Source organism: Nelumbo lutea, chromosome 2 (assembly GCF_056320005.1).
Source record: "Nelumbo lutea isolate HS-2025 chromosome 2, American lotus-T2T, whole genome shotgun sequence".
NCBI lineage: Eukaryota > Viridiplantae > Streptophyta > Magnoliopsida > Proteales > Nelumbonaceae > Nelumbo > Nelumbo lutea.
The window spans coordinates 28,149,210-28,170,712 of NC_142685.1; the positions used below are offsets into that span (position 1 = coordinate 28,149,210).

General features: G+C 38.2%; 1 protein-coding gene across 3 annotated transcripts; it reads left to right on the forward strand.

Annotated features, from left to right (window-relative positions):
* Positions 1-2,396: 2,396 nt before the first annotated feature.
* Positions 2,397-19,035, forward strand: LOC148869450 (Nucleotide/sugar transporter family protein). Of its 3 annotated transcripts, XM_088968084.1 has the most exons (11): positions 2,596-2,733; positions 3,056-3,235; positions 12,419-12,495; positions 13,771-13,932; positions 14,030-14,163; positions 14,526-14,656; positions 14,759-14,803; positions 15,673-15,770; positions 16,423-16,530; positions 18,269-18,325; positions 18,437-19,035. In XM_088968084.1, exons 2-11 carry the CDS (start codon positions 3,142-3,144, stop codon positions 18,509-18,511), a joined length of 981 nt encoding a protein of 326 aa, XP_088824210.1. In that variant the 5' UTR covers positions 2,596-2,733; positions 3,056-3,141; the 3' UTR covers positions 18,512-19,035. The 3 variants fall into 3 exon arrangements, with proteins under 3 accessions (XP_088824212.1, XP_088824211.1, XP_088824210.1); XM_088968086.1 differs by lacking the exon at positions 3,056-3,235 and having other exon boundaries at positions 2,397-2,733; XM_088968085.1 differs by lacking the exons at positions 3,056-3,235; positions 14,759-14,803 and having other exon boundaries at positions 2,453-2,733.
* Positions 19,036-21,503: the final 2,468 nt, after the last annotated feature.

Here is a 21,503-nt window from a genome sequence, read left to right on the forward strand (position 1 = left end):
TTGATTAGAAAAATAAAACATTTCAAGGAGAAACAAGAATTCTATCAAACTTTGCTTAATCAATCCTGAGACAAAATTGAATTGATCCATTCCAATGACCAATCTTATAAATTAGTGGTTAACTGTTGGTCACCCTTGATGACATGTCATGGCTAAGGAAAGTCCATTTTCCAAATGGGTGGTCTAAATCCCCCTCTCTCTAGTGTGCATACGCACAAACAACATATCATTTCTCTTTCTCTCCTCCATTGAAGAAAATCACTAAAACTATGACATATTAATCCCCTCTCCAAAGGGTATAGAGTTAAATCCCTTTAGGGGGGTCTGGCCCCATCTCTCATTGACTAGATTTGGCCATTTTCTCTTTCATACATTTTGAGGAACCTCGACCACCACTAGACCTGTTCATGGGCCAGGTCGGGCTTTTTCTCTTCATAAACATGATTTTGTTAGGCCCGAGCCCGAGCCCAGCCCTGATAAAAAGCCCGACCTAATAGAGGACTCAACACCGGTGACTATGTTCGACAGTTAGCTGAGATTTTGACAATGAAAAGTGAAGTCGGTTTGTGTCTGTAAGAGAGAGAGAGAGAGAAGACTCACCGCCGGTCTGCCAGAGTTTATTGGTTGTGCTGGTGAGTGTTTGTCGGTTTTATGACTACCTGAGAGTGTGAGGATGTGATGTGAGTCATTGTGAAGAGAAGAGAGGTTCGGCAATTCGACTAACTGGAAAGAGATGAATGAGGGTTACTTAGGACAATTTTCATACATGAGTTGAATCATAATGAGTGTAATATAATATGAATTGACCCATGCATATATATAATATAATTTTTTACACAAAAAAATATTTAATATAAAATAAAATATTTATATATATATATATATATATATTACTAATAAAAAATATATATTTGCATATATTTATGGGTTGCACTTGTACACAAACCTAGGCCTAGGTCTGGTTTAGGATGGGAAATTAGTAGATGCATTTCAATTATTAATATTGACTATAAGAAAGACTCAAAACCAAATCAATTATTAATCAAAACAATCGAGTCTAGCCTAATTATACTCAAAATCTATAATTATCAATCATAATAATGACTAGAACTACATTTTGATCATATAACCTTAACAAATCCCATAGTAAAATACTGAATTCTTTATAGGGTAAATTAGAGATGAGTACCCCGTACCTTGGGGATAGTGATAGATAGGTATTTTGAACTTTTAATTGTAACACTTGATTACCCTGAACTCTCAAAAGTAGACACTTTGGTCCATCCATTAGTATTCTGTCAATTAAACATTACAATAATCCCAAAAATACCCTTTTTTGTGTATTTCTGAGATCATTCTTAGGTAATCGGATGTCTCCCTACAATGACGTTTTCACATGGACAACAAATAATAGATTCAAATTTTCTGACGACAACATTCTCTAATGATGATTTTATTATGCAAAATGATCTAAAAAATACACAAGAAGGGTATTTTTGATATTATGTAATGTTTACCGACGGAATACTAACAGATTGACTCAAGTGTCTATTTTTGAGAGTTCAGGATATAAGTGTTGTAATTGAAAATCCAGGGTACATATCTATCACTACCCCCAGAATACAGGGTACCAATCTGTAATTGACCCTTCTTTATATATTATAAAATGTAATTTTGATGGTATCTTATATATTTATGAAAGTTACTTTTAAATATAAAAATAAAAAAATACAAAAATACAAAAAAAAGAGATCCTTATATATTATTAACCATATTAATGGTTCGGGTATGAATTGTTAACAGCAAGAATCGGTGCTAACCAGCCAATTGTTTCAGGTGAACCCGACCCATCGACAGATTTATATATCGATCACCGGCTTATTGGTTTAGCTAACGGTACTTGAAGAACTCACTGGAGTCACCATGTACTGTTTTAACTGTCCGATCAATCCGAGTTCGATAGAACTATGAATCGTTCCAGATGGTCCTACCCGACCCAACAGAAACATAAGCCCAATTTACAAAGGGGCCAGAAAGAGTCAACATTATAAATCCCGTAGATCCAGAGAATTGCATATGAGAAGACCGGCTTGAGGCGTTCAACGGGTGCTCCAACTAATCTCTTGCCATTATCAAATCCGAACGTTTCGGGCGAGTCCCGGTCTGATACCAACACATGGTCCCAACAACCATTGGAGATGCTGCGATGCACGCTGCAATGGGCCAATGGCTGTTGGGACTTGGGACTAGATCCGAGCTCGATCCGAGAAAAATATCGAGTAATTCCAAAATGGGTTGGGTATACACATTTTATATCCGGATTCGGGTCGGTAGGAGAAATAATCAATAGTTCAACACACGACGACGATTACAACCATCGTCACAAGTGTCACCAACCCAGACTGCGACGAAATCATACTGAACCCGACCAGTTGCCACCATCTTCATTTGGAGGGAACGCAGAGTCTGCTTTTCCATTTCCTCCATTTGCGTTCTATTTTTTTGAATCTTTCCGGCAACTGCCTCTGAATCCTCTGATCTACAAATTTTCCGGGAGAGAGAGAGAAGGAAGAAGGAGGAGAGCTTTGAGATCTCTAAGCATGGCCTCCAATTCATCGAAGAATTTACTGTTACCAGTTTCCGATCGTCCGAAAGGTGACGAGGACCTCTTCAAGGGTTCCGCAATGACGAAAAGGGGGGCCTACGCTTCGATTTCTTACATGACTTGTGCAGGTTTATTAGTTTTCAATCCTCATTGCTCCTACCCATTAAGCTTCATTGCTTTGGTTTGAATTTAGTCTTTGTCTTTACGTTCGTTCTCTGTCTCTCTTTCTTTCTCTCCACCTTTCTCTTGGAATCTGTTTCGGTGTTCTGTCGATTTTCTTTTTTCTTAATTGTTTTTCTGCTTCAGTGTAGTTTAGACAGTTATCACCTTTATGAAAGAATTTTAACCCATTTGTATTTTCATCTCCATTCTGTTATTTCAATTTGTTTGGTTGGGCAGCTTTTGCATTGACACAGTGAAATTTCTGTATCTCTCTATCCCCACCTGTAGGATCAAATTTGTTTACTCTTCTGTGCAAGGGGGTTGCCTTATAATTCTTCGAATTAGCGGCAAGATATGACTTGTGGAGTCACTGAATGGAACGTAGTGAGGATTTGGTTTGTGTTAGTTTGGAGATTGACTTTGGAATTTCAGTCATGGTAGTTCTCTCTTTATCTTCCAGAGCATATGGTAATTAATTTGGACTTCAGTTTCTTTTGTTCTTTGAGAAGATTTCATGCATGGAATACAGAGTTCTATCTGAAAGTATGTCATTGGCAACATGGGTAACTGTTATAACTCTTTGAAGAATTTGTAATGCTGAAGTACGAATTATTTCCGGGGAAAACTGGGTTGTCTTGGTTATTATTTTCTTTTAACAAAATCTGGGAGTATAGCGAAACTTCAGATAGTGGAGTACTGAAAGTATCAAAATTTCAGCACAAGTGCACAAAGTTGTGACAGGAAGAAAACTGCAGTTAATCAAGAATAAGAAATACAGTGAACCAGGCAAAGACTTATGGAGTAAAAATTAACGTGGAAAGACTTTTCCTTCCTTGGGATTGTCCGGATAAGTTTACAGAGAAGGGGAAGAATATTTTATATTTATGTAATCCTTATTTTTCCTTTTGGCGTGTCTTACTTGAGATGTGGCGCATAGATGGATAATCCGGTGGATATTAGGAAAATACTAGTGGCAAGAATGTATTTATTTTATAAGAACATATATGGGGGAGTTGCAACCAAGGTGGAAAGATTGGCCAATTTCAATAGGCTTAAGTGGGCTAAGGCAGACGATGTTAGGTTTACATTAGAAGATTGTCATAGGTATTTATTTACTATTTATTTATTTATTTACATTTTGCATTGTACGTGGATCAATAAGAATTTGTGATTAAAAGAGTTGCTTTGGAATATGTTTATGTGGGATGTACTGTTGATTAACACTACCAGTGGTGGGATAGATCAAAATAAGCACAATGGAGGGTTTCCTTGAAATCCATGGTGGCCATATTTATTCACAGATTGGGTTGATGCATACCTACAAATCATTGCATAAGTGGGAAAAAAACCTGTTGTCTTAGCTTGGTTCATTGGCATATGTTTGGCATCGATGCTGCCATTGCAGCACTGCTGATGTGTGGGTTGGAAGCACCGTTTTCTCTGAAAATGGTGCCTTTTTTTTGTTTGGAATCGTTGCTTCCAGGTAGGACGTTTCCTGGAGCAACAACAACTTTTTTCTGTTTGGTACCAATGCTCCAGGAAATGTTTTCTGCACTTCTACCCATTATTCGGTGCCACATCACTTCCCTGTTGGTAGCAACGAGCTGCAGCTCCAGGAAACACCAAATTTAGTGTTGCTCCAAGCCATGCCTTCCCGATTTCCAAGGTGTGGCTTGGAGCACCGTTTTCTATGGAAAAACAGTTCCAAACAGATGGCTGTTTCCTGGAGCACCATTTTTTTCTACGTGGCACTGATGTGGCGCCGTTGCTCCAGGAAACGGCAACGATGCCAAACAGCTGCTTAAAGAATGGATTGGTTCAGTTTGGGGCTTTGGACATGATAGCACCTAAAATTTAGAGTTAATTGCATTAAGTTGAGCTTGGACTTTGAATATTATGGGTTTTGGAGTACTCTGATCCAAGACACTTCACATGGACCACTATATTGGGGAGGATGTGTATAAAAGGGAGGTTTCTTCAAATCATTTGCTAGGATCTACCTCTAAGAAGACATATTCATTATTTAGGTTTGGTTAAGAACAAGGGATTCTAAGGTGTATACCTTCTAGTAAATTAGATTTAGGTAGTTGTATGCCTATGTTAGGTTACTGCCCAACACAAAAGAGAGAGAGAGAGAGAGAGAGAGAGAGAGAGAGAGAGAGAGAGAGAACTCAATTCCTTGCCCAACAATTGTAACAGTCTCCCTTTTATAGGCTTACAACAGATCCAAAGAGGTTACAACTAACTCCCTCTTGTCAGTTGCCTTGTTATGGTCTCTTCAGCCTCTTCCTTGAGTAGAACCTGACATGTCTTGGGCCATCTGGGCATGAAGGTAAGCCCATGGACCTAAGAGTACCCCATCCCCCCTGTGGTGAAGGTCAACCCCGTGCTCAAGGTTGAAGTGGGGAAATTCATGTTGCATCTGCTTGAAAGGTTCCCATTCGGTATATTCAGCAGGTAAGTTGGTCCATAACACTTCGGCTTCTTTAGTGATGTGCTGACCTTGCTTGACCCATCCAAAATCTATGATTTTGTATGGTTCTACTTGCAGGTGGCCATCCCCAGAGAAGTCTGGAAGTGTGGAGCTGTACATCATGTTGCAACTGATGTGCTTTTTTATGAAGGATGTTGAGTTGGGCCTAGTTGTTTTTATTCTTATTTTAAGTTATTTAGTTAGGAAGTTGTTGGGATTTAGGCCCATTAGTTTATGTTTTTAAGTTGTGACTGTTCAACTACATTAGTAGCCGCCCTACTAAGGGCATCCTTGTAATATCTCATCCTTTAAGCTAAGTATAAATTATAATGAGGGGTTGGCGGCTAGGGTTTATCTAAGAATGCTGGTTGACTTCCTACTCTTTTCTCCTCCTCTTTTCTTCTTTACAGCTGAAATCTTGATCTTCCTCCTCTTTCCCTTCACAAGAAATTCAACTAAATCTACAATCAGTGATTTCTACTTGGTATTAGAGCAGGCCGAAGGTTCCTTGAGTTGTTTTCTCATGCGGCCTTAGATCGGCCGACTGCATGGTGATTTAAGAGGCTGATCGAAGATCTCAGGTAAGCCCAGCTTTTGGATTTTTTGGTGGATCTGTTTGCCCTGTAGCTGGTCTAGGGTTTCTCATCAAAATCGGGAAAAACTGGAGAAAGGGGAAGAGTCCTGTTTCTGTTGGACTCTTCAATTTTGACCTATGAAGTGGCGCCCTAATTTTTTAGGGTTCCTTGGAGTTTTCTATAAGGGGCGGTTCAAGTCTTGCCTGATTTGGAGGCTTCTAGAGAGAGCGACTGTCTCTTCTTTCTCTTCTCCCGTCCTACAGAAAAGGGATCTTTTGTGGGAAGGCAATTTAGGACACCAGAAAGGTGTTGTTGGTTTCAGAAGTGTTTCGTTTGGTCTTCTTGCATATTTCAGTTATTTTCTTTACACTTTTTGAGAAGCATGGAGGGTCATGGAGTTGAAAATAAGCCTGACAGTGAAATGAAACCAGCTGGAGGAGGTTCTGGAGACCTTTTCGGGATTGGGACCATTACTACAGTTAGGTTGGATGGTGCAAATTACTTAAAATGGTCACAATCTGCAAAGATGGCCATTGGTGCTCGTGAGAAATTAGGGTATATCATTGGTGAAGAAGTGAAACCTGAAACTAGCAACTCCTGATGGGTATAGGAGAATTATATGGTGATGACTTGGTTGTGTAATTCTTTGCCCCATATAAGTAAAAATTTTTTATGGGCAAATACAACTAAGGAAATATGAGATGGGGTTACAGAAACCTATTCATAGAGGGAGAATGTTGCTAGGGCTTATCAGTTGAGAAATCAGATTATTTCTACAAGGCAGGGAGATAGACCTGTTGCAACCTATTTTTCAGCCCTTAAAACCTTGTGGCGGGAGATTGACCATTTAGAGACATTTGCTTGGGAAACCACTAAGGATGTAGCTACCTATCATAAACATCTAGAGAAGTATGGGGTGTTTGAATTTCTTGCTGGCTTTAATCCTGAGTATGATATTGCAAGACAACATCTTCTTTCCAGGGACAATGTTACCCTCTCCCAGGCATATGCCTTTGTGTCAGGGGAGGAGAGCAGGAGAGATGTGATGATGAAAAATCCTGTTTCTGATTAGTTTGCCATGGTGAGTACTGTGAAACCTAAACAAAGTGGAGATTGGGGTGGTAGTGAAATCAAGAAGGAAGATAAAAGAGATTTGGTCTGTGACTACTGTAAGAAGCCTAAATACACAAGAGGTTCTTGTTGGAGGCTTCACCCACATCTTGTGCCGAGTAGATTGGAAAATAAGAAGGGAAATGCTTATATGGCAGTTGCTGGTGACATTCCGGCCCCTCCTACTACAATTGCTCTGGAGTCTGTTGCAGCTGTTGCAGTAAGGGCCAAACTTGAGAGGTATGGGCAACTTCTGAACCAGCGGGATACAACTAGTTCCAGTTCAGCAGCAAGTGGACAACAAGGTACAGGTGGTACTAGTGGAATCCACTCTACTTCCTTTGCTCACATAGGTAGTTCACACGTCACTGCAAATTATGTTTCTACTTCAGGTAAGGAGGGACCTCCTTGGATTACAGATTATGGAGCCTCAGAGCACATGACCCATAGTTCTACTACTTTTTCTTCTTACCAGCTTTGTTCTGGCAGAGATAGGGTCTCCACAGCTGATGGATCCCATGTTCCCATTGCTGGGAAGGGATCTGTCAAGATTAGTGATTCTATTCCTCTACCCTCTGTCATTCATGTTCCCAGATTGAGTATTAATTCGTTATCTGTTAGTAGTTTGATTAAGAACCTGAATTGCTCAATAATTTTTTCTCCTGGTCATTGTATTTTGCAGGATCTGGATTCAAAGAGGATGATTGGGAGTGGTCGTGAAGTGAATGGGATCTACCTCCTGTATGTGCTTCCTCCTCATCAGAGTCATCATGTCAGCAGGGATAGTGAGTCAGGGTCTGTGGGTCAAATTATGCTTTTGCATAATCGTTTGGGCCATTTACCTTTTTCTGGAGTGTGAAGGTTGTCAATTTGGAAAGCAGTGTAGACATTCATTTAAACCTAGTAATAAAAGGTGTTCTTCTTTTGATGTTATTCATTCTAATGTGTGGGGACCTTACCATGTTCCTTCTATGGAAGGCTATCGATATTTTCTCTTATTTGTGGATGATTTCTCACGATACTCTTGGATTTACCTAATGAGATCCCGTGATGAAGTACCACCCTTGGTGAGGCAATTTCATCAGATGGTGCTAACATAGTTTGAAACAAGAGTAAAGGTGTTCAGATCAGACAATGCCAGGGAATATTTTGAAAAACACCTTGCCTCATATGTATTAGAATATGGTGTTGTCCATCAAAGCAGTTGTCCCTACAGTCCACAACAGAATGGTGTTGCGGAAAGGAAGAACAAACACATTGTTGAGATTGCATGAAGCATGATGATCACATCTATAGTTCCAGTTCGGTTTTGGGGTGATGCAGTTCTCACAGCAGTATATATGATTAACAGGGTGCCCTCTCGTATACTTGGATTCAGCATCCCATTGAGTCTCCTTTTTCCTGAGGGGAAAATGTTTCATATTCCTCTCAGGGTGTTTGGGTGTGTCTGCTTTGCACATATCCTTGGTCCTCATCGCTCGAAGCTTGATCTCAAGGCAAAGAAGTGTGTCTTCCTTGGATATGCAGAAAATCAGAAAGGGTATTGCTGCTATGATCCAATCTCTGGGAGCTGGTATGTTATCATAGATGTCACCTTTTTTGAATCTACATACTTCTTCTCAAAGAATCCTTCTTAGGGGGAGTGTTTTGGGGAAGTGAGTTAGTAGTCTATTCCTCTCCCAGTTCTAGTCCTTGTGTCTACTCCTGTGCTTGACCCTCTTGTGTCACCTACCTTACCACCTCCTTTGCGTCATGTTTCTCAGCATTACTTACGACAGAGACTTCACAAGGAGGTTGGTTCCACTATGGCAGAACTCACATCACTTCCTGCCGGTTCCTTGGAGACTCCTGATTCAGTTGACATGGATTCCGGTATTCCTCTTGGTCCCGCTACTGTTTTAGTTCCCATTGATTCTACTAACCCTGTTACAGATAACCTCGATCTTCCTATTGCTCTCAGAAAAGGGAAGAGAAAGTGTACTGCTCATTGTATTTCATAGTACTTATGGACTTTCTCCTTCCTATTGTGTTTTTCTTTCCTCTCTTAACTCTGTGTCTATACCCAAGGGTGTTAGTGAGGCTCTCTCCAAATCTAAGTGGAAGACAACTATGCAGGAAGAGATGGCAGCTTTGATTAAGAATCAAACATGGGATATTGTGGATCTACTAGAGGGCAAGGAGATAGTTGGATGCAAATGGGTTTACTCAATAAAATATAACGCAGATGAAGGTATAGAAAGGTACAAGGCAAGACTTATTGCAAAAGGGTATACACAGACCTATGACATTGATTACTTAGAGACCTTTGCACCAGCCGCAAAGATGATCTCTGTTTAGATACTTCTTTCTCTTGCTGCCTCATACTCTTGGCCCTTGTTTCAACTTGATGTGAAGAATGCTTTCCTAAATGGGGATCTGCAAGAGAAAGTGTATATGGATCTTCCTGCTCTACAGTGATGCTGAAAAGGGAAAGGTATGCAGGCTTAAGAAGTTACTTTATGCCTTGAAACAATCTCCCAGAGCATGGTTTGACAGATTCAGAAAGGCCTTGATTGCTTTTGGATGCACTCAGACTCAATCCGATCATACCTTGTTTGTGAAGCGAAGGGGATCTTTGGTGTCAGTCCTAATTGTTTATGTGGATGATATTGTTGCCACGGGGAATGACCTAAGTGAGATTGATTGTCTGAAAATAAATCTACATAAAGAATTTGAAATTAAGGATCTTGGAGAACTAAGATCTTTCTTAGGCATTGAAGTTGCAAGATTAGAACATAGAATTTTTATCTCTCAAAGGAAGTATGTCTTGGATTTTCTTCAAGAGACAAGGAAGCTTGGAACGAAGGCAATCAGTACCCCTGTTGATCAGAACCATAGAATCAATGCATCAAAAGGTGAGCCAGTAAAGGACATTGGGAGATATCAAATACTTGTGGGTCAGCTGCTATACTTGTGTATGACAAGACCAAACATTTCTTATGTAGTAAGTGTGGTAAGTCAATACATGCATGCTCCACGAGTCCAACATTGGGAGGCAGTTGACAGGATTCTTGCTTATCTGAAGGGACACCCGGGTAGAGGCATATTGTTTACTAATCATGGACAGTTGAAACTAGAGGCTTATACAGATGCAGATTGGGCAGGATGCCTTGATGATAGGAGATTGACTTCAGGAGTGTGCACCCTTGTTAGGGGTAACCTTGTCTCATGGAAGAGTAAGAAACAAATAGTGGTGGCAAGATCAAGTGCTGAAGCTGAATTCGGTGCCATGGCACATGGAGTTTCAAAACTTCTCTAGATCCGTTTCCTATTAGAAGAAATTGGTGTACAGGTAGAAGAACCTATGATGTTGTACTGTGATAACCGGGCAGCAATTAACATTGCCCATAGCCTAGTCTAGCATGACCAAACTAAGCACATTGAAGTGGATAGACACTTTATCAGAGAAAGAGTGACTTTTAGAGAAGTTTGTCTTTCATACATTGCTTTTGATCTGCAGCTCATTGATGTTCTCACAAAAGGTGTTGCAAAGAACAAACTGGAGCATGATCTATGCAAGTTGGGAATGTGTGACATTTACTCCCAACTTGAGGGGGAGTGTTGAGTTGGGCCTAGTTGTTTTTATTCTTATTTTAAGTTATTTAGTTAGGAATTTGTTGGGCTTTAGGCCCATTAGTTTATGTTTTTAAGTTGTGACTGTTCAGCTACATTAGTAGCCGCCCTACTAAGGGCATCCTTGTAATATCTCATCCTTTAAGCTAAGTATAAATTATAATGAGGGGTTGGCGGCTAGGGTTTATCTAAGAATCCTGGTTGACTTCCTCCTCTTTTCTTCTCTACTGCTGAAATCTTGATTTTCCTCCTCTTTCCCTTCACAAGAAATTCAACTAAATATGCAATCAGTTATTTCTACTAAGGAGACATGGAAGATGGGGTGGTAGTTTAGAGGAGGGAAGCTCCAATCTGTAGGCAACTGAACCCACTTTCTCAAGTATCTTAAATGGCCAAAGAATCTGGGGTCTATCTTATTCCATGTTCTCCTTGCCATTGAAATTTACTTGTAAGGATGAAAACGGAGATAAACTAAATGTCTCACCTGGTAGTAGACATTGTGATCCTTGTGATCATAACTAGCCTTTTTGATCTTCTGAATGCGAACAAGATAGGACTTCTGGACTTGGCCTGGAAAGGAGTGTGGTAAGTGATATTGTATCACAGTTCCCCCCATGGTAGCCATTTGATCCAATGCCTTGGGTGATCACCAATGAAGCAGTGGAGGTAAGTTTCTGGACAATGGTTAACTATCTGCTTTGCCTGTCTGACCATAGATGGTAGCCGGAGAACTTGGCTAAGTTGTTCATGAACATTCAACCTACTGAATGTTACCTCATTACTGGTATAACAAAACTAAATGGGAAACTCTATAAGGTGAGTACAAGTAGTTATGCCATAAACATTTGGATAGTGGGAAACAAGAAAAAACCATTTGGATGCAGGTAATATATATATATATATATATTCATATTCATTCTCTTTTCATCCTTAATAAAATTGTCTTGGCAATAAAAAAGAAAGATAATATCAATGATTCCCCAACCACATAACCATGGGGAATTGAGAATAATTTGTACATAAATGACTGTTGTTGAGATCATATGTTGAAATGGATGTATTGAGACTAGGAGAGTTAGCTAAGATGGTTCTGTCAGGTTTGACAAATACTGTTGATGATGTGGCAATGAGTGCTTTGGTGTTGGTTGAAGGCTAAAAAGAGTTTGGGGACTCATAATTTAATAGAGGATATGACCCTCGGAATGGAACACGAAACAAGATTCTTGTAGCTTATGCCTCATATAGTTTGAATAATGCTTCACTGAGTTGTTGGGCATAGTTTTCCCACTTAGCTCTCTAAATTGTAAAGGATGGTTAAGTTATTTTCTCAATTCTGTGTGTGCACTCATAGAGTGTACTCTCACTTACAGGCTACAATATTACTTTAGTCTCATTCTCATGGGATCTTTTGTTCATACTTCTGTGCTTATTTTGTTTCTTTTTTCAGGTTTCTCCTTGAGTTCCAACCGTATTTTACTTACTGCTAAACATATTTGTGGATGACCTGCAGTTAAGAAAAAAAAAACACTTCGGTTTTTTGTTGATGTGATTCTTTCTTTCTATCTCCCCATTATTTATTTATAGTCACCTGTTTCTCTTCTTCATTATTTATATCTAAATATTTGAGAGTAAATATAAGATTTGTCAAGATGTTGCAATGAGGTCCATTTCCACTTGTTCTTTTTTTTGTGTGCTTCTCTAGTTTGACACTGATTTGATTTCTAAGGGACTTCATTTACTATTTGAATGGCAATGCTGGTATTAAAATTTTAACGAGTTGGGCTTCTATTACCATATTTGTTCTCTTTCTGAGCTTTTGTGATTTCTCCAATTTTCTGTTTTCATATTTTATGATTACTTTGGTTTGGTCACTGCTTGCAGTACTGTTGGTAATGTTTAACAAAGCAGCTCTTTCTTCATATAATTTCCCGTGTGCAAATGTCATCACACTATCTCAGGTAGCTCCTTATCAAGTTAATTTCTTGCTATTGAATAGCATATACATTCTACAGTTGAGTTGTTATAATGTTTGATTTCTTATGCTACTCATCATTGTCTAACAACTACTCCATATAAACATATTAAAGTATTCAATTTTCATCTTCTTCAGTTTGAAGTTAATTTAATGATGTCCAAGAAGGAAGCAACCATTAACCTACCAGAACACTGTTCTTGATTTCTGCCTGTAAATGAATTTTATTGGTATAAAGAAGTGGATGTTGTTTGGAAATATTATGAATTCATATGTACCAAAATGAAGTATTGTACCAATATAATTGATAAATATCATCATCATCATCTAATCCTTGTCCTAACTATATCGGGTTGATTAGCATAAATGATAAATATAAATAATATACAGAATGTGTGTGTATGTATGAACATAGAGCATGTAAAATATGTAAGCATCAAAGCTTCGCAGAAGAATTTTTGCAGATTCATTTCCATCCTATATAAAAAAAGGAAAGAAAAGAAAAAAAAAAGAAGAAACAAAAAAGTTTTAAAAGAAAGCAGGAAGAGGAATAGGTCTCCAGTTTAGATGGATCATCAGAATTCTCATCAGATTTTCCTAGTACACTTTGAAAAGAGGGGTTCAAAGATATTGTGGAGCTCTAACCTGGTGATAGTTTGATTCAGTAGTTGGTGCAAGTGTAAGTGGCTTAATTGTTAGTTAGGGGTTAGTCTAGGGAGTGGGAAGATTTTAGGTTTGGATCATTGTTTGGATTTTTATTTTTTCTTTCCTTTTTTTTCAGTTGTGGGTTGTGGCTGTTTTTTTGTATGGCGCTTCATGTGTAGGGCTGGGGTTGGCAGGTTGTATCTCCCTTTTTTTCTGTCACTCTTTCTCCTTATAGGGTGATCATGTATTTATGCATCTTTTGCGTCCTCCCCCCCTCCTAAATTCTACCATACCTTCTTCCTTTTCTTTCTAATTCAATTCTCCTTTGTTCTGTTTGTTTCACCTTGAAATGGGTAAAAAACTTTGGTGTCAGTTTCAGTTTTCTGATAAAACATGCGCAATGAAGTTTCATGGCTTAACTATTTACAGTTTGCCTCTGGTGTTTTGCAATAAAATCCATTTAAGATATGTTTTCTTTTTATCACCTAAGCATTGTTTTACATCTAACCTTACTTCTTTTATATGTTTTTAGATGGTTTTTTCTTTCTGTACTCTTAGTTTGTTTGGAAACTGAAGTTTTTTTTTTTTTTCAAATTTCAATTGATATTTATTGCAGATGATATGTTCATGTTTACTTCTATATGTAATGAGGTTCTGGAAGATTATTTCTTTTACAGTTGTTGATCCCTGGGCTCTAACTGATAATTCAGTTACTCTTGTACCACTCAAGAAGTTGGTTCGCACCCTACCTCTTGCATCCACATACTTGCTTTTCATGGTATGCTTTTCATCTTCCTTGGTGGAGAATTTCCGGCTATGGTTTCTTTTCAGTTGCTGACAATACTTAAATTTTCCTCCTCTCACTTTTTAAAAAGCTTGTTTCAATGGAATCTGTACGTGGAGTAAATGTTCCTATGTACACCACTCTTAGGCGGACTACTGTGGTATTCACGATGATAGTGGAATATCTTTTGACAAGGCAGAAGTATTCATCTTCAGTTGTTGGCAGGTGAACTGCTCTATCCCTTTGTTGTTTCTTCTAGAAAATACAGTGTCAGTGGTGTCCTGGAAACTAAACATGCCGAGTGCGCATGTGTGAACCTGTAGTTGGGTCAGTATATGTAAGGTGACAAACAGTATTCAGTTATCCTTATTTGTCTGAGGTGGTTATGTGAAATATTGCTATAATAGCCTGGATTTTTCTACATGACATTATTAATCCTTTTAATGCTTCAATATGAAATCCAATTGGTCTTGGCATATTTTGTCCTTATTATATTTTTTTGGGTTACCAGAATTCATTTTGATTTGATTTTACCTAAAATTTCATGCTTCTAACTCCTTAATGGAAAAATCCAAGGGCTTCATCAGTGTGGGGTTGATTGTTCTTGGAGCATTTATTGCTGGAGCTCGAGATTTGTCATTTGATTCTTATGGCTATGTTGTTGTTTTCATGGCCAACATCACTACAGCAATATATCTTGCGACTATAGCCCGGATTGGTATGCTATCTGTTCTTTATTCTTATTGGAGTTTGAAACTTAATTATTGATAAAAAAATGGAAACTGTATTACTGTCGTGTGATATTTTACTATGTTCTCAGGGAAATCTAGTGGACTCAATAGCTTTGGGCTGATGTGGTGCAATGGTAACATCCAAGTCTTATCCCAACCATATGGGGTTGGCTACATGAATCCTGTTTTGCCATTTTGTTCTATTTAATGCCATATCCATTGTTAAATTATTAGCACTTAAAATTGTTTCTCACAATTTCAACACATGTCCTTTTTGGTCTACCCCTACTTGAAGAGAGATAACTTACAAAAGGAGGAAGGGTGTACATGAGAGGATGTACAGGTCCTAGAGAGAACAAAAAGAACTAGAGCCCAAAACAGCTAATAAAGTCATATTTGCAGTATGTAAAAAGTTGCTTACCAAACCAGATTTAGCTAAACCATCAGCCACTTGATCAGATTTCTAAGAATCCATCTGAAACTGCACCTCAAAGAAGAAGAAATATCGTGGATTTCATGTAGCAAGTGAGAAAGTTTCCATGGGCCTGAAGCCTGAATTTTAGCCCACAAAATAGCATTTCTTGAGTCACCTTCCACTGAGAGAGGATCGGTTCCTCTTATGGGTGTTGTCAAAGGTCTTTTATGTACATGACTCAACCATTTGTACCAGTTAAGATCTCCACATTCAAAGTCATGCATAGGGTTTCATAATCTTTTTTTTCTTGTTTTTCTGGAAACTAATTCACAAAAAAATAATTATCCTCCACAAAAGGTGTAGATAAGGGTAGGGTTTAGAGCTTGAAGAGAAGAAAGATGTAAGAACGTTAATAACAGCATTAAATATTGTGAAGATAAAATTGTGACAAATTTATGAGTAGTAATAACTATACAGTATACACATAATTGTGGTATTTTATGTATGTATATACTTATTGAACAAGTAACAAATGGTATATGTGGGCTTTAAGAACTTTTTCTTACATTTTATTTGTATTTGTTGCAGGAATAATATGTGGACCAGTACTGCTAATATGGACATTTTTTCATGGTGACTTGGAAATTACAATGAACTTTCCTCATTTATATTCTCCTGGATTTCAGGTTTTTCATTCACAGCAAAACATGTCTTCCTTATAACATTATTATTTCTTACTTAGGACATCTTGAGGGTATTGAAAGTCGAAACCTTGTTACTTTTACAGGAGGAGCTAGGGTTTTATACTATTAGTTCTTTGATATGTCCACTCCAGCATTTCAAGCAACTTATGCAAGCTAATATTTTTTTTTTCTGTAGCTCATGGGTTTTTTCCTTATTATCTGCATACTTTGCTTATCTGATATTTATTCTCATTTTAGCGAATTATTTACTTTTTTTATATCACTTTTCTAAACTAATTGTGTCATGGCAGTCCAGTGGCAAAAGTACTCACTGTTATTATTGTTTGAACAGTTATACTTTCATGTGCATTTTCTTTTCATTTTCAATTAAAGGAATATTTTTGAACCATATATACATTGATATTTGCATTCACTGCCTTCATTTTTGTGTTTATTACAAGTGGTACTGCTTTTATTTTTTAAGTTGGCGCATGGGAACCATGATTTTCCAGTTCAATAAGTTAGTTACTTATATGTAGAATGTAGGAGAAAGTTTATGACTTCTGTTTGTTCTTTTTGTGAACTTTAGTCTTCTACTACCAGACCTAGAATGTAGTCAGAGGTCCTAATGTGAAATGATGCACTCTTTCCGCAGGCTATCATGCTTCTTTCATGTATATTGGCTTTCTTGTTAAACTACAGCGTATTTTTGAATACAACCCTTAATTCAGCACTCACACAGACAATATGTGGTAATTTCAAGGTTTGTTTACTAATCTTTTACTAGTTCCTTGTGATAAAGGAAAAGAAACATTCAATCTACCATGCTATATATTATGGAAAATGGTATCTCAGTACTGATAAAAAAGGGTTTCCCAATTGAATCAATTTGGAAAGCTACCTGAACAACCCTAACTATTTGTATAGGAGATCCTCTGGATTGGGTACTTGTCCATTCTCCTGGTTGACATCGGCCTCATGCTCTGCCTTGAATAGCAGTTTTGCCTAATTAACAATGACCATTTAAATATTAAGTTTTTCTTTGTAGATGTCTATTGAGAAGGCCTTGTGCTTGAACGTATATCAAATGCTTTTTTTTTTTTTTCTGAAATTTCTTCCATAAATAAAGGATGGGGAGGGGAACAGATCAACAGAAAGAAACCTTTTAAGCCATAAACTAAGTTGCCATGTGGGAAATTCCTGGATCATTTTGACTTATTGGCTAAATGACCTTACTATCAAACCTATTCCTCAAGTAGTTTAGAGAGCTTTACTCATAAAAAAAAAGTAGTTTAGAGAGCTTCCTTTAGTGACCAAAGAATCTTCCACGTGGCAAATCAGTTTGGAGCTCAAAAGGAGTTCCCCTATTCTACTCTCTATCCTATATGCATGGTAAAAATTTGGGCCCAGAAAACTTCGCTGCGAGTTCAAATAAATCCTAGGTAACTTTTCAGTGAAAAAAAAAAATAAAAAACTTGGATGGCCATTACCAATTGGCAGAACTTTCATACAAAGAAAAGTATGGGCAGAGGTGGATTAGGGAGTGAACACATGGGCAACCCAGGTGGTCTTCTATCTGGGGGATGGATTGGATTAGCCACAGGATTCATCATTCATCCATGTGGTATAGATTGTCGGGCTTCTGTAGGGGAGGCTCCCTCCCTGACTTTACTGGGAAACCTTATTCCATATTGTTCACAAGCCTGGAAAATTTACTGGGTCACAGGTCAAATCATTTGACCACTGGGTTGACCCCGTAACTCATGATGCCATTATTAAAAAAATATAATATTTATTTAGACAATTTGGGACTGTCAGATGGTCATTATTCTTTTCTCCATGCATGGAGTCTTGGGCTGAACCCTAAGACTATTATTGTTGTTAAAAATACATAATTTAATGTATTTGACATCTATATAATACTGCATATAATGATATATTGCACAAATATATATATATATATATATATGTGGTTCAATTATTTGTATCTTGATATTTACAAATGATAGCTGACCCCATATAGTTGGGAGAAGGCTTGGATGATGATGATATTCACAAATGAAATGCAGATCTGAAACTTCCCACTGTAATTTGTTAATCGACACTTAGCTGACTTGGGTGGTTCATTGAGAATTGGATGGTTCATTTTAACTTGTCTGGTTTTCAGAGAACTGTCCTGGTCCATAGTGGCTTTACTGGATTTTCCGAAAATATGAAAACTAGAATTATATAAAATTGAAAAGGCCATTGGTTCCAGGTCTGATCCAAGTCTGACAACATTGACATTAATTTGATTCAGCACATTCTCTTTGGACAATTGGAATAAAAATCTGGACGCCAAATTTCCAATTGGAAGATTCATAGATGCTTGCAATCATTTTTCTACTTCAATTTCTGGCCTAGGAGATTGGTTGGACCTTGTTCATTTGCATTAATGTAGTTATAAATTATAATGTTGATGTCATTCATGATTTGATGCTTGAAGTTCTTGTCACCCTTAGGATCTCTTTACCATAGGACTTGGCTGGCTACTGTTTGGTGGGCTTCCATTTGATGTTGTAAGTGTGAACATCTCATTATGTCTCATATTGTCTTCTTCATGGTACTCTGTCTGGCCCGAGTTTTTTTTGTCTTGCTAACTTGAACCACATGTCATGTTTTGTTTCCAGTTGAACGTTTTTGGGCAGTTCCTTGGTTTTCTTGGTTCTGGTTTGTATGCCTACTGTAAAATTAAAGGGATTTAAGTAGCAAGCTGTTATCATGGAGCGCGCTCATTATTTGGTCAGGTTGCACAGTCATGGAGTTTTATCAACGTCTAATTTTGGTTATTGATAACAAACTCCTAGAGCCGTAGAGCGTCTGTGCAAGGATTTGCTTATTAGGGGAATTGATGGCCTGTTTATTTTGCGGTTTTGCCCCATCGTACTCATCTTGGGGTTCAAGAAAGCAGAATAGTGATTGAGAATCTGAGATGGCAACCTGACCGGAGAAGGCATGTTAAGTTCGTGGGTAGCTTTATTTTTGTATGTCTTTATCTCTTTCCTTTTGGGTTTCTCACAGAACTGATAAAATGTTGAAAATTGGAGAAATGCAAAATGACAAAATGTATGACATGACTAAAAGTGCTGGTACAGACATGGGTTGATATCTTGCAGTGAACACATCTCACATTTTGTTTTCCAATTCTTTAGTCTTCCAGCAATGTATGAATTCATCAAAATGCTCTAATGTGTTACTTCCAGCAAGGGCCATGACAGAAAATTCTCTATTTCAGTGTGTTGATTTATTCTTCAGCATTTTTTTTTTCTCCTCAGAAGGTTTGGATGAGAAAAATTGACAATTAGTTAGTGAGCTGGAGTAGATTCTTTACCATTTAATCACTCTCTTGGAAAACCCAAGGTGTTTATCAAGAGTTTCCTTTGTTGGTATGTGGCTGGTAGGTGTGGCAATTTCTCACCCAACCCACCCATTTACTTAGTGGGTTGGAAATGGATTGAATCACCAATTGGATCAATTTAAATGGGTTGGGTTAGGTCGGGTTGTGGATATTCATTGGATTAATCACTAATAATACAACTGTGAATTTTTTAGCCATTTTTCTTTAATTTTTTCATTTGAGGGAAACAATTTATAATTAATTTATTAATTTTCAGTAATTAATTATTGACTAAAATTAATTTTGATTCAAGTCAACATAGCTCACCCAAATACACATGAATCCAAATTCAGTCAAATGGTCCAATCAATTCGTTTAATCGCCCAATTTGGTCCTATTTGATTCTGGCGTGAATGACCCAACTGTTCCCAATTTGAATCAACCCAAACAACCCAACAATCTAAACTGATTCGATTTGGGTCAACCAGATCCAACTCTAGATCAGATCATTTGGGGCATCCTGATCTGACCTGATTTGGACCGGTTTAGGCCGAACCAACTTTGATATGAATCTAGATGGCATGCTCGACCCACCCCTATTTGGTTTGGGTCAGGTGACTCCATACCAAATATGAACCCATGCCAACATGATTTGGGCTGGTCCAGCTGAAACTGACTTGATCTGGATTGGTTGGACAGTTCTGAATCCATATTGTTTGGGCCCAACTTGATTCGAACCTAAATGGTTTGGACCTGGCCTGATTGACCCATCTCGATCTAGTTTGGGTCGGCTGGCTTGGTCCCAAATACAGATTCATGCTCAACTCTATTTGGCCCAGTCCAGATTAAACCAATACATGGCCAAACCGGTCCAGTTTAAATCCAAATAGTTCAATTATTCATGACGTGGTTAGATCGAATTAAATCCGGTTAGATGGTTCAAGTTGGTCTGGTCGATTTGAACCTAAGTGATTCGCCCAAACCCAAAACCCGAACATAATGGCTTCAAGTGATTAGTTTCTTTTTATTCTCCTCATAAAAATAATATGTATGTAATGTGATTTGAACTTTCACTACTTGTGTAAGCAACAACCATTGTTACCACAAAGCCATGATCAACTTATTTCTTAAAATTTGAAAGAGAGTTAGTTTTTAGTTTTAAGTACCATAAACTAAGTAGTTATAAGGTTAATGGGTTGAACAGATTAAATTGGATCAAGCGGATTTGGGTTGAACCCAAGCAATTAAATTTTATTTAAATGAATCAGGGTCAAGTGAATTGGGTTGAAGTTGAACCCAAACCCATGCTAGTGGCTAGTGATTAGACCTGTTCATGGGCCGGGCCTGGCTTTCACTCTTCGTTAACAGAATTTTTTCAGGCCCAAGCCTGAGCTCAAAGCCTGACCAATGACCTACAACTTGGGCCTAAGCCTGGTCCTCATAAAAGGCCCGAAGCCCAGGCCCGATCCCGACCTAACAAAATGCTTGAGTCCATCGTTGCTTGAGTTCTCCTCTAAGACTGAGAACTGAGACTTTGAGAGTGAAAACTAAAACTTTATTTGAACAAAACTAAAACTAACAGACCAAAAACTGAAGATAACGGAGAGAGAGAAAGAGAGAGAGAGAGAGAGAGAGAGAGAGAGAGAGAGAGAGAGAGAGAGAGAGAAGAATCGTTGGTGGCATCGAAGCTTGAGTTAGTGAGTTTGCCTCTGAGAGTGGGAGCTGAGGCTCTGAGAGTGAAAACTAAAACTTCATTAAAACAGAACTAAAACTAACAGACCAAAAACTGAAGATAACGAGAGAGAGAGAGAGGAATCATTGGTGACATCGTCGGTGCTTGCATTAGTGAGTTTGCCTCTGAGAGTGGGAACTGAGACTCTGAGAGTGAGAATGAGAAGTTAGATCGATGGAGAAACTGGGAAAATGTTAGTTGGATTAGAGATTTAGGGTTTAAAAAATTAAAAATTATAAAAACCGGGCCAGGTTTTTTGACAAATCTTGAGCCCAATCCGAAAAATAATCAAACTTGACTTTTAAGCCTGAAGTCAAGCCCATCCAGGGGCCGGGCCACCCAGCCCATATAAACAGTCTACTGGTGATTAATTAAGCACATCCACGGATCCACTTTGTCAAATTTGTAGCATGAGCTAAAGTTGGACTTATGTTAAAAGGAAAAGAAAAAGAGCAGAGAAGACGATTTGTTAGTGCGGTAGTCCAACATTGCAGTTTGCACGATCGCACCATATGTAGGACCTACTGTATGGCCGCATTCCATATTTGGCTCCACAGTCCACGCCATGGTCCTATACATTGGCCCATTTATTGGTTCATATATGGGTCTCAAATCAAGAGACAACTTG

Bases quoted from the DNA above. Each gene is read 5' to 3' on its own strand.
- LOC148869450 (XM_088968086.1), top strand. From the start codon at position 2,601: ATGGCCTCCAATTCATCGAAGAATTTACTGTTACCAGTTTCCGATCGT. The intron at 13,933-14,029 runs GTATGCTTTTCA...CTTTTTAAAAAG, and splicing joins CCACATACTTGCTTTTCATG to CTTGTTTCAATGGAATCTGT. The intron at 16,531-18,268 runs GTTTGTTTACTA...TGTCACCCTTAG, and splicing joins CAATATGTGGTAATTTCAAG to GATCTCTTTACCATAGGACT.